This window comes from Magnolia sinica, chromosome 16 (assembly GCF_029962835.1).
Source record: "Magnolia sinica isolate HGM2019 chromosome 16, MsV1, whole genome shotgun sequence".
Classification (NCBI taxonomy): domain Eukaryota; kingdom Viridiplantae; phylum Streptophyta; class Magnoliopsida; order Magnoliales; family Magnoliaceae; genus Magnolia; species Magnolia sinica.
The window spans coordinates 28,829,773-28,844,722 of record NC_080588.1 but is presented as its reverse complement, the minus strand read 5'-3'; the positions used below and the strand labels follow the sequence as shown (position 1 = coordinate 28,844,722).

Here is a 14,950-nt window from a genome sequence, read left to right as displayed (position 1 = left end):
TGCCGCACTATGTAACAAAGCTCCTCAAGAAGTCTGAAATTTATTTCGAGCCATTCTCGACTCAAATACAAAGACTTTCTACACCCCTCACCCTACAACTACAACCAATACAACCAACCAAAGAATATATAGAAGTGAGCCTATTATAAATAAAGAAAGATTAAGTAGAGGAACTGCCTCTGGTTCCAGGCCTTCCACAATTAGTAGAGAAGAAAAACAAGAGAGAATTTTAAGAGAACAAAAAGAATGCGATTATAAAGAAGCCATTAAAGAAAGCTTGAAAATGGCATCCAGATCAAGTACCAGACTACAACATATACCTCTGAGACAACATGATACTGAAATAGGCACAAGTAAACCATCAAAGTTTCTTAAAAGTCTTGCAGCATTTTATAGGCAGTTGGGAATCCCGTACAAATCAGATTATAAAAAGCGCCTGAAAAAACTTGTTGCATCTATGAATGAGGATGATGGGAAGACATCCTCACTATCCAATTCAGCAGAGGTGAACGACCATTTTTTGGACACATTCAGTTCGGAGTCATCGTAAAATTCTCCTGCAGTTGAATCTGTAAAAAGAGAACCGAATGATGATTCTGGCAACGAAGGTGAAGGTGGAGGAGGGGGTTACTATTACGGTTATGGACAAGGTTTATGTAGTTACATGCTACAAAGGCATTCATCATTATGAGGATATTAAATGTATGAAAGATTTACCTAATCTGTATGTCAGTATGTGCATGTTAGGTTTATTTACTTTTGATTTTGGACATGGTCTATTTACTTTGTTCATTTTATGTCAATATGTGCATGTTAGTTTTACCTAATCTGTATGTCAGTATGTGCATGTTACCCTTAATTTCTTATTATGAGCCACACTGTGGATGAAGCATACTCTTAAATAATAAATGGCTATTAGATGGATGGAGTGATTGAGATTCAAATGGAAAATTTTGGTAATTAGTATCATCGTCTTAAACTCTCAGTAAAACTTTTAGGCCATGCACCATCAATGGTTAGGTCGGCAGCTTTAACGGCTTAGATTTCCATGAAACTATACCTTGTGTATGATTTAAAATTCACCACCATTTTTTAAATAATGTAAAACAAACATGGGAATCAATAAGGTACATTTATTCATTCACATGTATAAAAGTACATTCGAATATCTGATACTACATTGAAAAAAAAAAAAAAAAAGTCTCACTTAGTTATTTAATCACTTAGGAAAAAAAATTTAATTTTTTATTTTTAATTTTACAATTTTTTGGATTTTTTTAAATTTTCAAAAAAATAAAAAAACATCAGACCAATCTGAACCGTACCCATTTCGATCCGATTAGGTTTCCCTGACCGAGTCGGACTCGGATCGGATCAAGCCAGTAGTTGACTAGATCGGATCGAGTCAGGCGACCCGGACTCAATCCCGGATCAGATCCAATTCGGGTCAGGCCATGGAATTTTCGGATTGAGTCGAGTTGGACCCAATCTAGGGCGACTCAGACTTGATGCCCAACTCTACCTCGAATTTTTTGTCAACATAACGGTGATAGTCCACCACCAATTTTTGCAATACACGTCCCACGTGCAGAAGAGGACCATCAAAATTGTGGACCCCACGACCAATCAAACAATCTGATTTGTCTAGTAAGTGAATTTGGATAAATAAGCATTTCAATTCTAACCATCCACCCACTCGATGGCCACCGATTAAACGGCTAGAATGGTAATAACAGTCTTGACTTCAACGGTTTGATAAAACATCCTAAGTGGGACCCAAGTATTCGGTCGGTACACAAACTATAAGATGGTTGCAAACTATCTCGCTAGTTACATATATAATATTTTTTTAACGAGGTTGCGAAGGTCCAAAATAAGACATTTTTTAGAATAAGAAAATAAGCTCTTATTAGATGCCAAACGGCCCCTAAGTTAACCGAGGGAAGAAGATTTCAAAGGAAATTTCCGAAAGGAAACAAGGATCAAATCACTGATCGAGGATTAGAAGGAGCTGATAGCAAGGCGACGCCAGATTCTCATTGACCACAGATTTCCATTTCTTTGATTTCTCCGACTTTTCTTTATTCTCCCTTTGATTGGATTTCGAGAGAGAGGAAACTCAGATCAGTTTCAGAAGATTGCTTGAAGAGGATTTCCCATGAAGTTTTCTCTGTGAATTGGACTAGTTCTTTGGAAAAGAGAGGAAGGACGAAAGAAACCAAGATCAGCTTAAGAAGGATTATTTTTATTTTTGTAATTTTTAGGTGGTTCTTTTGAGGAAAAGGTAGAAACCCAGATCATTTTTATAGGAAAGGGAGAGAACCCATGAAGGATTTTGCCTACCTTTGAGTGGTTCTTCTCGATCTTGCAGAGATTTTGGGTGGGTTTTTTTTTTTTCGTTTTTTATTTTTTTTATTTTTTTTTATTGAATACTCAGGAACCGATTTTGGTGGTCTTCTTGTTTTACTCTATTATAAAAAGAAGATCCAATCCAACACCTTTTTTTTCTATATTTTTAATGATCTTGCAAGAGTTTTAACATAAAAATTTATTTGTGTGATTTTGTTGAATACCCAACTCAAGAAGTTAGTGGATTTTGAGGGGGAAAAAAAAAACCATTAGGATTTATTTTATTTTAATTTTATTTATTTATATATTTTTTGTTGGGGAGAAGACTAAAACCGGCGGGAGAGATACTTCAAGGAGGATGTCTGGAGTGCAGGAGCAGTTGGAAATAAAGTTTCGGTTGCACGATGGTTCGGATATCGGTCCGAAGAGATTCCCTGCTGCTACTAGTGTTGCCACTGTGAAAGAAAGCATCCTTGCTCAATGGCCTAAAGGTGTCTTTCTTTCTTATATTGTTTTTTTTTTTTTTTTCCTTTCATTTCTTGGGAGTCTTTGTAGATTGATTTCCTTGCTCTGGATGTTGATTCATATTCTGCTTTGGGTAGACAAATACAGGTGAAATTTTAGGATGATTTAGTAGTACGTGTTGTTGTTGTTAGACAATCCTATGATATTGATTGTTGAGATTATATGCTGCCTGCCTGAATTAACATCCTTACATCTTCCATTCATGTAGTCCATTCATCTGGTGGGCCCCTTCATGGATGGGTTATGCTTTAAAGACTGATTGCACTTTGCTAGATGTCCTGTTGTTGTCCGGCAGATGGATTGTTTAAAAATGAAATGTAACCAATGGCCATATGTGATTGGAAAAGGAAAAATGGTGCATAATCGATGGATGCGTATTGTTTGATGGTGGTGATCATCTCTCTCTCTCTCTCTCTCTCTCTCTCTCTCTCTCTCATTGATGGTTTTATTGCAAAAAGGTGGAAGCCAAAGGATTACAAAAAACAAACAGAAAACATAAAAAAAAAAACTAGTTACTGATCTGCCCAACTATAGGAACTGAGATGGCGCTATTTCCCTGGCTCCCCGTTCCTTGAAATGTTCTTTGGCCAGATTAGACACCTCAACAATATCTCTTTTCCAATTTCTAAAACAACGATGATTCCTTTCCGACCATATTGATCATATCCCAACTAGCAAAAATAGATGCCAGATCTTCTTCCCTTAGCCTCCACCATGCCATGACAGCAGAAAAGTTTCAATTGAGCCCGGCAAAACCCACTAAGTACCAAACATGATAAAGAAACCTTCACATATCTTTCTTGCAAATAGGCAATGGATGAAAAGATGATTTACTGCGTCCTCATCCTGATAACATAGAAGTCACACATTTAGAAGAATCACAGATTGTCTACTGTTAGCACTTTGTTCCGTCCCACTAACAAAGCCAGAGCGGCCACCTTTGGAGGAGCACCATAGCTCCACACATTAGTTGTTCTATTTACCCCATTGACATTTGACCCTCTAATTAAATGGTAGAAAGATTTAACTGAAAACTTGCCAGATTTACCATGAAAACATCTCAATGGATCTCTATCTGACACCAATGGGCAAACTTTACTCAGCATACACAATAGATTCAACAACTCCTTGACCTCAGACTCATCCAAATTTCAACTACAAGAGGGAGCCTAGATGACATTTCCCCTTGAAAAGAAAAGCACCTAGCCACCTTCAAATTAACTTCTGACGAGATATCCACTAATCGGGAAAAGATCTCCCTCAACCTTTTTTCCCCTAACCAAACATCTTCCCAAAATCTAATATCGTCGCCATTGCCCAATGAAAATCTTCCAGGGCAACAAAGTCTGGTAAATCTCAGTCCATGATGGGAAGGTTGCAGCTTTTTGCTAATGGGGGGTGTTACATAGACACTTGGCACGGCACGGCGGCACCAAGTGCCGAAGTGTCCTAAAGTGTCCAGTGCGGCAAACTTAAAAAATCTAAGCACAGGGACACTTCCATATACAAATAAATAACAACTTTAAGTAAATAAACAAGAAAACATTAAAGACAAAGGAAATAAAGAATATTCAAATAGTTCCAATAGAAACTAATTGATAGTAGTTCAGACTAACAAATACTTGATTAATTAAACATCAGAAATCACAGATAATCATTTCAGGAAACATTAGTTTTTCTGAACTTCACCTGTTCTGTTAAAGTATTAGAACTGAAACAAAATGAACTGGAAGAGAGGTGGGGGGATGCACGATTTCAGAATAAACTGGAAGATTATAAATATATATTTTGTTGCAGATTCTCAAGAAACTCATTGATTATAATCAACTTGTTGATTGCAATCAATCTATGTAATAGACTATTAGATAGCAGTTGATTGTAATCGACCTATGTAATAGTCTATTACATTGCGCCTGTGGGAGTTTTGTGCTCTCGTTGCCGGTCCCAAGCCCGGATAAAGGAGGAGGGTTGCGTTAGGTTGGAAGCCGGTGACAAACTTATGCCATAACTTCCATCACGAATCTGAATGGCAGAATAGGATTCATGTAGCCAACCCCACTTAGTTGGGATAAGGTAGATGGTGATGATGATGTTGCAGGATTTTAAGAATTAATCCATCATCAAAACCGGCTTAACCACTCTCTGTTCTTTTCTGTACTTTTATTTCGGAGCCGTGAACTAATTTGTTGCATTCACCATTGATGTTTTCCCATGCATGCATGCATGATGACATGGTTGCCTACATTAGTGTCATAGTAGTTGTCGACACTAGAAAACCCGACCGACTGATACAACCATACATTTATAATTTATAATGTTGAAACAGATTATAGTATAAATATTAATTATTAAAAACATAATTTATGGAAAAGTGTATCTAGAATATAGATAGCTAGAAATGCTTTACCTGCATGAAATTGTAGATAGGAAACATATGATCCTTGACCCAAGAATAAACATTGTATTGTTGGTTTTGTGTTTATCAAGTGGGCTTCCATGGTTAATTGATCTAGGCCATTGACACAATGAATCCCCTTTGTTGATTGCACTGAAAATCTCCCAGACTGGGGACCATCCCATCTTGGTCTTTTTTGGTTTGAATGTGGAATGTTTCTATATTTCTTTTCTTAACCATCTATTTGCTGGCCACCAGTCCTATTGAGGAGATTTCTGGAGGTGGTCCAACCATGGTGGGGCCAGCCAGGCGACAACTGTCTGGATTTCTGAACAACCTGTACTACTTATTGAAACTGAAAGCCTGAGGATTTATGCATCTGGTCGAGCATCATAAGATTCCTCAATAGCATATTGATCACATCTCGAAACTAAGGTTCTCTTTTTCCTAATCTGTGACACGTGTCTGACTTATCAATACTGTCATGCGGCGATTATTACCTTCATCCAGTGTTTTCGGTATCATTATTTTGGTTGATATTATCGGTATTGCCAGTGTCTCATACAAAACAACTAGGTACTATAAAATTCCCTGGTTGCGCAAATAACATTGCATTATATTGATGATATCTTGCGATATTTTGAAATGAAACGAGATATCATGAGGGTTCCATTATAAAGTACTCCAACTTCGTGAAGACATGTGATGTGTATCAATGGTTGGGATCAAGAAGCTTGATGAGGTCAACTTAGCTTTGATTGGTAAATGGGTTTGGAGGTTTGGGGTGGAGGATGATAGCTTCTGGAAATCCATTGTTTTTGGAAAGTATGGGTCTCCCTAGATGGGGTGGTGGATAAAGGAGCATCCTTCTATCGTGCATCCCATATTTGGAAAGCCATTGCCAGGGTTCCACCTAAGGTCTTTGAGGGATTGAGTTTCTCCATTGGGGATGGTTCTTGGGTCAGGTTATAGGAAGATATTTGGTGTGGGTAGTCAAATCTTGGGTCCGCCCTTACTAGACTGGCTGGGCTCTGCCCAGATTCGGATGTTTCAGTTGTCAGCTACTTTTCTTTCTCGAGGGATGGTGGAGTCTAGGTTCCTCCTTGCTGAAGAAACCTCTTGGATGAGGAGATTTGCTGGGCTGGTTTGCCTTCTCTCCTGTTTGTAGGGGATTCAGCCTAATCTAGCAACTAAGTATTCTCTGGTTTGGAGGTTTGAAAAGTCTGGTTTATTTTTGGTGAGATCTATCTTCTCTTTGATATCAAATTTTGTGGTCCAGGCTCCCCATTATCATACAGCTGCTATGTGCTCGTACAGAGCCACCCCAAAGGTTGCCACTTTCACTTGACTGGCTGGAAGGAACAGAATCTTGACTGTGGACAATTTTCGCAAAAGAGGCATGGTGCTCCCCAATAGATGCCTTCTTTGTTTGAAGGACGCAGAAATGGTGGATCACTTATTTATTCATCGTGATCTGGCAAGGGAGGTTTGGAGCAGTTTCTTTCGTTTGTTCGACGTCTAGTGGGTGATGCCTAGCTCGTTGGCCATTTTGTTCCATGCTTGGCACTCGATTGGGCCAGGTAAGAAGAATTCTGCTAAGTGGAGGATTGCACTCCTCTCGGTCATTTGGACCCTCTGGCTTTGAGAGAAATGATTGTTGCTTCAGGAATAGAAGCCGTTCTAGTAGGGATTATCTTTTTATTAGGGAGTGGGTGCCTTAGTCGTCTGGTTGTTTTGTTTTTGTATTTTCTTTTCTTTTGACTTCCCTTTCTATTTATGTTTTCTTTTTCTTTGCCTTTGTAGCTCAAGGTATTCCGTATCGGTAACGGTGGCCGTAACGGTCACCACCATTACCGATACGGGTATCAGCCATAACGGCCAATATGGGGGCGTAACGACCGTTACAACCCTCATAACGATTGAAACTTTTCTTTTGCCTGAAAAATTCTGAACAAATATCTAGAAAATCAAGAATAATGTAAATATTTCAAATATGTATTCATTTTTTGTTTTGAATATGTTTATAGTAGTGTAACGGTCCACTCTTTGGTCAGAGTGTTGTATCTGGCTGTCAAGTGAATTGTTTAATATGATTATGTCTCTGATGTTTACACATCACAATCAAGCATTAGAACTAGAAATCAGAAAAAGGCGTAAATACTACTTTTTCAATTTTTTGAAAAAAAGGCCCTCGGAGATTCTATTCGCTCAAATCACTTCAATCCATAGTTTTAAGCTTAAAAGCTATAGTAAGAGTGGTTGAAATCTGTTGTAAAATGATATAGGAGAGTTTTTGGAATGAGATAAGTGAAAAAGAGAGGAAAAATGATTTTTTTTTTTTTTTAAGTGATCGTTTTTCGACCGTTACGAGAGTAACAGTTGTTATGCCTTGTAACGGCCTTTACGGCCACCATAACGGTTGATATGGTCTCAAAAAACTAACTGCTCCTTTTCACCCCCCGCATTGCGTAACGGTCATGGCCGTTACCTATACGTATCGGCCTTTACGGGTGTATCATAACGGACAAGGAACACATTGTTGTAGCTTCAATAAATTCAGTATTATTCCAAAAAAAAAAAAAAAAAATGGGAAAAAACATTTTTCTGGGGATTTTTTTTTTGGGGAACCTCTTGGTGGGATGTGGTGGGCACATGTATTTGTTACTGCCTTTTTTGAGTTTTTGGATGTATTGTTCTTGTTTTGTTAGTAGCGTTATGTGATTTATGAATGATGTGGACTCCTTTTGGATATGGTTGCATCAGTTCTCTCAGAAAGTGCATAGTTTAGGACTCTATACAAAGGAAACTAATTATGCCTACTTGTTTTTTGTAATGTTTTGAGTTCTACGTGTATAAGCACGTCTCTCTTAGCATCTCTAGAAGTTCCATTTGAAATTTTTTGTCATTTTCCCAATGCTTCCCTCAGACAGCGATACGTCTCCTTAAACATGCAATATTTCCCATGCGATACGGATATGTTTCTGTATCCCAAGGGTGCATCAATACCGATACTGAAATCTCTGCATACATCTGAGATACATATACCATATGCACTTGTCATGGGATGCTTTATTATTCACATTTCTGATTGTTATCGATCAGAAAAAAGACCTTTTTAGGTTTCCTAATTGCATTTGCAGTCTTATCATTGGTTAAAAAAATGCAGCCTTATTATTGTTTGACCAGAGAAGGAGAATGGTCCGAGGACGGTGAACGATGTCAAGTTAATAAATGCTGGAAAGATATTGGAGAACAACAGAACACTGGAAGAGTGCAAGAGCCCGATATGTGATGTTGGTGGGGGAGTCACGACAATGCATGTAGTGGTTCGGCCCCCTTCAGAGAAAGGAACTGGTGATATGCTTGGATATGTTCCATTAAACATTTTCAACATTGTTTTTGCTTTAGGATATTCTTGGACAGTTGGAAAAGGGCAATGCAGATCTCATTAAATCTGATTTTGTTGGAACTTGCACTTGTTGCATTGGAATCGGCTTGTCATTTTGTGGGGGAAAACCTCATAAATGGGTGACATTGGAGAACTTAACTTCAAGTGGAGTTTCCCAATGTAGCAGCAGGGCTTTCCACGCTGAAGGACAGGTCTTTTTGTATATTTTTCCTATATGGCAGGTTAGAGACCTACCAGAATCTGAATCTAACAGAATTCCGGATTTCCTGCTGTCCAAAAATAGCCCTTCGAACTCATTGTTCTTTTTTTTCTTTTTCCTTTCTTTCTATTGTCGAGAGGTGCTAATCTGGCTGAAACTTCTTATTGCATAACAGAAAAGAAAGCGTCGCAACAGCCAAAAGAGAGCAAGTGCGTCTGTGTTATCTTGTGATTTGCATTTCTCTTAGAAGAGTTTCAGTATAATGTTTGGTAGGTGGGCTTAGTAACTTTCAACAAACATCTATGCTGTGTTTTGTTCTATCATATGACTGAGAGAACTTCAGGTTTGTTATTTTCATTGGCAGGGTGTTTAGAGCTTGTACGAATGTTTAAGTTGTTGGGGTTGTGAGTCACTGTGGCCGAAGTGCACTGATGGGTAGTTGATATGATGTGCCTCTCTGGTCATGGGAAGTTTCTATGCACGGGTTGCTGCCTACCCCGTAAGAATGCCTTTTTTACTCTCTGCATTTGCTATTTCATCAATTCTTACAGGCCTACGATGAGACCTTACCCTTATCCTTTGTACCGTCATTTTCTTAGTCAAATTTGTGTTTGTGTGAGCCAATTTGCTTCGTTTCTCTAGAGGAGAAAAGAAAGAAAGAAAAAAGAATCTCGATCTTTCCCACATTGATTCTTACTAGTATTAGCCCGTAAAAATTTCAATTCCCCTAGTCTTCAGTTCAGCGATTAAGAACAATCTATATACCGATCCAAATGAAATGTTCCGCTTTTATTAACTGTCTTCGCTTGTAGCGGTTAAGAATGGTGGTGGCTCATTTTATGCATGCAAGCCAGTTCAGATTGTTCTAACTGTGGGCCCTACACACCAATCAGTATCATCTAACAACGGGCTGTTGAATTAGGACCATTGAGGCACTGATCATTTTCTTCTCACCCCACCATTTGATGGCCAACTATAGATGGTTTTGACCATCATTGTTGTATATGTTCTACCAAGAATGTCGGCCTAGCAATTTTTTTGGTCTGTATTGACATGCATATATGCCTCCGTTTGTGAAAGAACCCATGTGTTGAGGTTTAGCCTAATTGGGTCAACTCGACCTTATTCCTATGAGTTAACAAGCTCCCAAACATGGAGTCCCAAAGAAGCATTGGGCTGGTCCATCAGGTTTCTGGTCTTGTCCTGTTACGGGTCAGGCTTGGGCCTGTAATAGAAGAGTGGAATCATCTGCAATACCTGTTTTACACAGCTGCATAAAACACCCATGCTCTGTGGCGCCCATCATGTTGTATATGTAAGTCCACTTTGTCCATCATGTGGAAGTGCTTATTTTAACCTTATATACAAAAGATAAGCATGATAAATAAGGTATCCTGTATCAGTATCGGTTGGCGTAACGATGCCATCCGATACCGATACGGATACGGGGGTGTAACGGTGATACGGGGGCGTAATGGCCCGTAACGGTGCATTTTTTTTTTTTTTTTGCCAAAAAAATATGAAAAAATATGAATTAACTTCGGAATATTCTAAGCATTTCAAATATGCATTCATTTATAAACTGGAACATGTTTATGGTTGTGTAACGGTCCACTCTTTGGTGAGAAGTTGTATCGGACTGTCTGATGAATTTATGAACCAGATAACTTGAATTTGACTACAAAATTCATATATTTAATTTTATAAATATCTAATTTATATACTTAACAATTTGATATCATTTCTCCCAATAGTTCTTTTAAAAAATAAAATTAAATTCAGGTAGATAGTGTTGCCAATTTGGTGCTAACTTGGAGGACCAATCCATGTCCCAAATCAGTCTCAAATTCATGCAATTTATTGGCATTATCCCACTTATGAATTGGTAGACATTTATTGGATAGTGAATCATGAAAAAAAATAAAAAAATCAAAAGGCCCTATTTAAAAAAATAAGCGTTTACAAATTAACAATTAAAATTATTCAAACAATTTGATTTTGACATGGTGAATTAGCAATTACAATCCATAATTTAATTGGTAAATTTTAAGTTAATACATGTCTCGTGTACAAATTTTTAAGGGCCTGAATTAGGCGGGACTCGAATTGTGAAGAATAGCACACGAGTGTCAAAGTTTTTTGGGCCCCACCCATGATGAATGTGTTATATCCACACCGTCCATCCATTTTGCCAAATAATTTTAGGGCATGAGTGCAAAAATGAGAGGCAAATGCAAAGCTCAGGTGGACTGCACCATAAGAAACAACAGTAATTAAACGTTTACCATTAAAAATTTATTGGGGGCTACAAAAGTTTTAAATCAAGTTGACATGTGTGTTTTCCTTTCATCCACGTCAATGTGACCCAATTAACAGGTTAGATGAAAAGTAAACATTACAGTAGACCCTACGAAATTTTTAATGGTGAGCATTCTATATCCACTATTTCCTATGGTGTGGTCCACCTGAGATTTGGATCTTACTAATTTTTTGGATCATGACATAAAATAATGTGGCAAAATGGATGGACGGCATGGATAAAATATATACATCATGGTGGGGCCACGCAACACATGTACAAAAGCCTACCACGCACATTTATTTGAAAGCGGATTACGTCGTGTACCTCAATGACATATCTGTATTAACGTTAGTAAGTCCTATGGGTCTGATCATGACGTATGTATTATATCTAAACCGTCCATTCATTTGACGAGCTCGTCTTAAGGCTTGACATTAAAAATAATACAGATCTAATTATCAAGTGGACCACACTGCAAAAAGCAGTGGGGGATTGAACGTCTACCATTGAAACCCTTTTTGGGATCACAGAAGTTTTGGATCAATATGAAATTTGTTTTTCCTCCTCATTCAGGTCTTTTTGACCTTATGAACAGATTGGATGGAAAATAAATGTTATAATGGGCCTGCAAATTGTTTAACGGTGAAAATCATTATCTTCGCTGCTATTTTTGGTGTGGTCCAGAAGATCTTTGGATATGATTCATTTTTTGGATAATGCTCTAAAATAATATCTAAAAATAGATAAACGGTGTTTATATAACAAATACATCACTGTGGAGCCCACGTAACTTTGATCTCCTTTGAACCGTTCGTACAACTCAGAGCTCGAGGAGTGTCAGTGCTCGTTTTAGCATGACACGTACCTACAGTAGCTATATAGCTATAGCTAGTGTGTGGTACACCAGTCAATCGGCTTCCAATTTCAGACGAAAAAGACGGGAGAGGGAAACCAAAAATCAAAAGAGGGAAAGAAGAGAGAGAGAGAGAGAGAGAGAGAGAGAGAGAGAGAGAGAGAGAGAAGAAGAAGAAGAAGAAGAAGAAGATGGAGGAGGAGGAGGAGGAGGCCCGGGCCGCAGCCGTAGCAGGGCGAGAAGAAGAAGAAGAAGAATGAGGAGAAGAAGAAAAGAAATTTTAAAAAAAGTATGCTTTTTTTTTCCCATATTTTTTCTCTTTTTTCTTATTTTCTTTTGGCCCGTAACAGCTCTTACGGGGCCGTAACGGGCGTTATGGCCCGTAATGGGCGTAACGGCCGTTACAGTCACAGCATTGTGGGGTGGTCCGTTTTGACCCCGTATCGTGTAACAGTGTCGGCCGTTACCGTTACGTATTGGCCGATACGACCATATCGTAACGAATACGGGACACCTTCATGATAAACGGAACAACAGGCCATACCCAGTGTTCAAAATATCGGTATCGCGTTACGTATTGCATTCTTGGGATACGGATATGTATCGGTTATCGCATGAGATATATCAATTGTATCGTGTAATGTATCATTGTTGTTGGAAACATGGGGGAAACATTGGGAAACTGGTTGAATTTTTTAATAAAACTTCGGTGATTGTTAAAAAAGACATCAATATGTACTTATAAATCAAAACCTTATAAAAAAAAAATAGATATAATAAGTTTTCTTTGTATGATGTCCTAATCTATGCATTGTCTAACTGAATTGATGCAAGTATATTCTATGTCTATTCATATAATTTATAGATGTAAGAAAGTGTGTGGAAACACAAGCAATACATTCACAAGCAAAAGAAGAATCACTAGATTAGGTTACACAAATATTGCAAACGATTTGCAAGAAATTGGGAATTTTTTATTTTCTCAATTTTTCACAACTCAGAATCTCTTCCAAATCTCGAAATCATAACTCCTAAATCCATGATTGGATTTGTATCAATTTAATACTAATTTAACATGATTTACAAAAAATAAAAAGATCGGAATTCAAAAATACTCACCAAATCGAACATGTGGGATATATCGCACTACCTGTGCATTTCGTATCTCACCGGTAGGATACAAGATATATCATAGGATATATCGGCCGATGTCGTTGATATTTAAAACATTGGCCATACCAATGGGATCAATGTAAATTGCTTGTAAAACCTCCTTGAGTTCATGCGGTATGGCCTGCTTGAGTTTGCTTGAGTTTGGGATGAGGCTGATTTTTGTTTCTATCCTTCATCTTGGTGAGTAATGCTTGATTAATGGGTTAGATGAAAGATGGACACCACGGCAACCCCACGCAAACCTATGCTTGAAACCCCATTTATTCCATTGGTGTGGTCCACCTGAGTTGTGGATCTGGCTGAATTTTTTCCCCCTTGCCTAGAATTGAGGATAGAACCTGGTGGATGGAGTGGATTTTACATATAAAACTAATGGCCCCACGGAGCTTGGGTGTTTCACGCAGCTGCAGAGAACAGCTTTTGTAGAGGATTCCGGTTCTGTAATATAAGCCTATGGAATGGTTATGGGCTTGATTTTGAAGCTCAATCAGTAAAATGAGTTGGGCACGAGTTTGTTTTTTTTTTTTTTTAAATAAAAAAGTTTATTAGCGCAACCTGAGCCCTGGAAGAGGTCCAATTTAGGATTTTTATGGATGGGATTGGACCTTCATGCCAAAAGGCCTGATTAGTAAGTGGGACCTGACCTTTTGGGGCTATGCCTTGAATTCAATCAAGTGAATTGACTTGAATACTCGGAAAAGCAATAGATCTTGACCTTCCAAAACAAATATTCGAAGGGCCTGTTTGGATACCACCAAATAAGTTACTTTTTTCTACTTATAACAATAGATAAGTTACTTATTTCAGGTAAATTAAGTTTGGTTTATGATTAATTATAAGTAACTTTTTTACTTAAAAGTACTTAATCATTGTTGGGGATTGGGCTGCGGAATCACACAGAGATGGATCTAGGATAGCAATCCAAGAGCACCAAGCAAACACAAGAGAAGACAAAGATTTAACGTGGAAAACCCTTTCGGGAAAAAACCACGGCACAGAGCGATAAAAATCCACTATGAAAGCATGAATTACAAAGAGAAAGGACTTACCCGATTCGAACAACCTCGAATCTCACCCTTTGCAACCCAGAACCCCTTTTAGAAACCCTTTTGAATACTTTAGAAAGTCTTAAGATGTTTTAGAATGGCCCTAGGAACTCCTATTTATATATTAAGAAACCCTACTTTCGCACCAACTTGGAATAGTCCGGAAACCGCCTCAAATTTACGCAGTCCGCGTGCTGTCTATGTAACCTTAGGCTGGTCGAGGCAGAGCTTGGGCTGGTTGAGCCAGAGCTTAGGTCAGTCAAAGGGTGCCCTTCAGTTAATCGAACCTGTCCCTCGACTGGTCGAAGATCTCGAAAAATCCAAATACATTGTTGCTGGACCTCGAGCCAAACTTTCTATGCGCTAGTTGAACTTTTTCAGATTTAAGACAACAGTTAACAACAATCTCTACCATGTCTTCAATCTTTAAACGTGTAGCTTCTTAACCTATTCTCTTATCTCTGCATCACATCATAGCTTCAATCAATGCTTCTCGTGCACACTTCGTCCTTCTTTTACGTCATTGCCAAGCCCAGAGAAGTTGCACAGAACCTGAACTTTTCTGTATGAACGACCTTGGTGAGTATGTTTGCTGGATTCACGCTGGTGTGAATCTTTTCTAGTGTTACGCCTCCTTCCTCAAGCACCTGTTGGATATAGTAGTGACGAACATCAATGTATTTAGTATGTGAGTGATAA

The 14,950-nt window shown here is 38.3% G+C and overlaps 1 protein-coding gene across 1 annotated transcript; it reads left to right on the top strand.

Annotated features, from left to right (window-relative positions):
• Positions 1–1,873: 1,873 nt before the first annotated feature.
• Positions 1,874–9,673, top strand: LOC131229185 (membrane-anchored ubiquitin-fold protein 1-like). The gene is made up of 5 exons (XM_058225073.1): positions 1,874–2,380; positions 2,675–2,840; positions 8,456–8,623; positions 9,053–9,146; positions 9,242–9,673. The coding sequence occupies exons 2-4, from the start codon at positions 2,708–2,710 to the stop codon at positions 9,106–9,108; spliced, it is 357 nt and encodes a 118-aa protein (XP_058081056.1). The 5' UTR covers positions 1,874–2,380; positions 2,675–2,707; the 3' UTR covers positions 9,109–9,146; positions 9,242–9,673.
• The last annotated feature ends 5,277 nt before the right edge of the window (positions 9,674–14,950 follow it).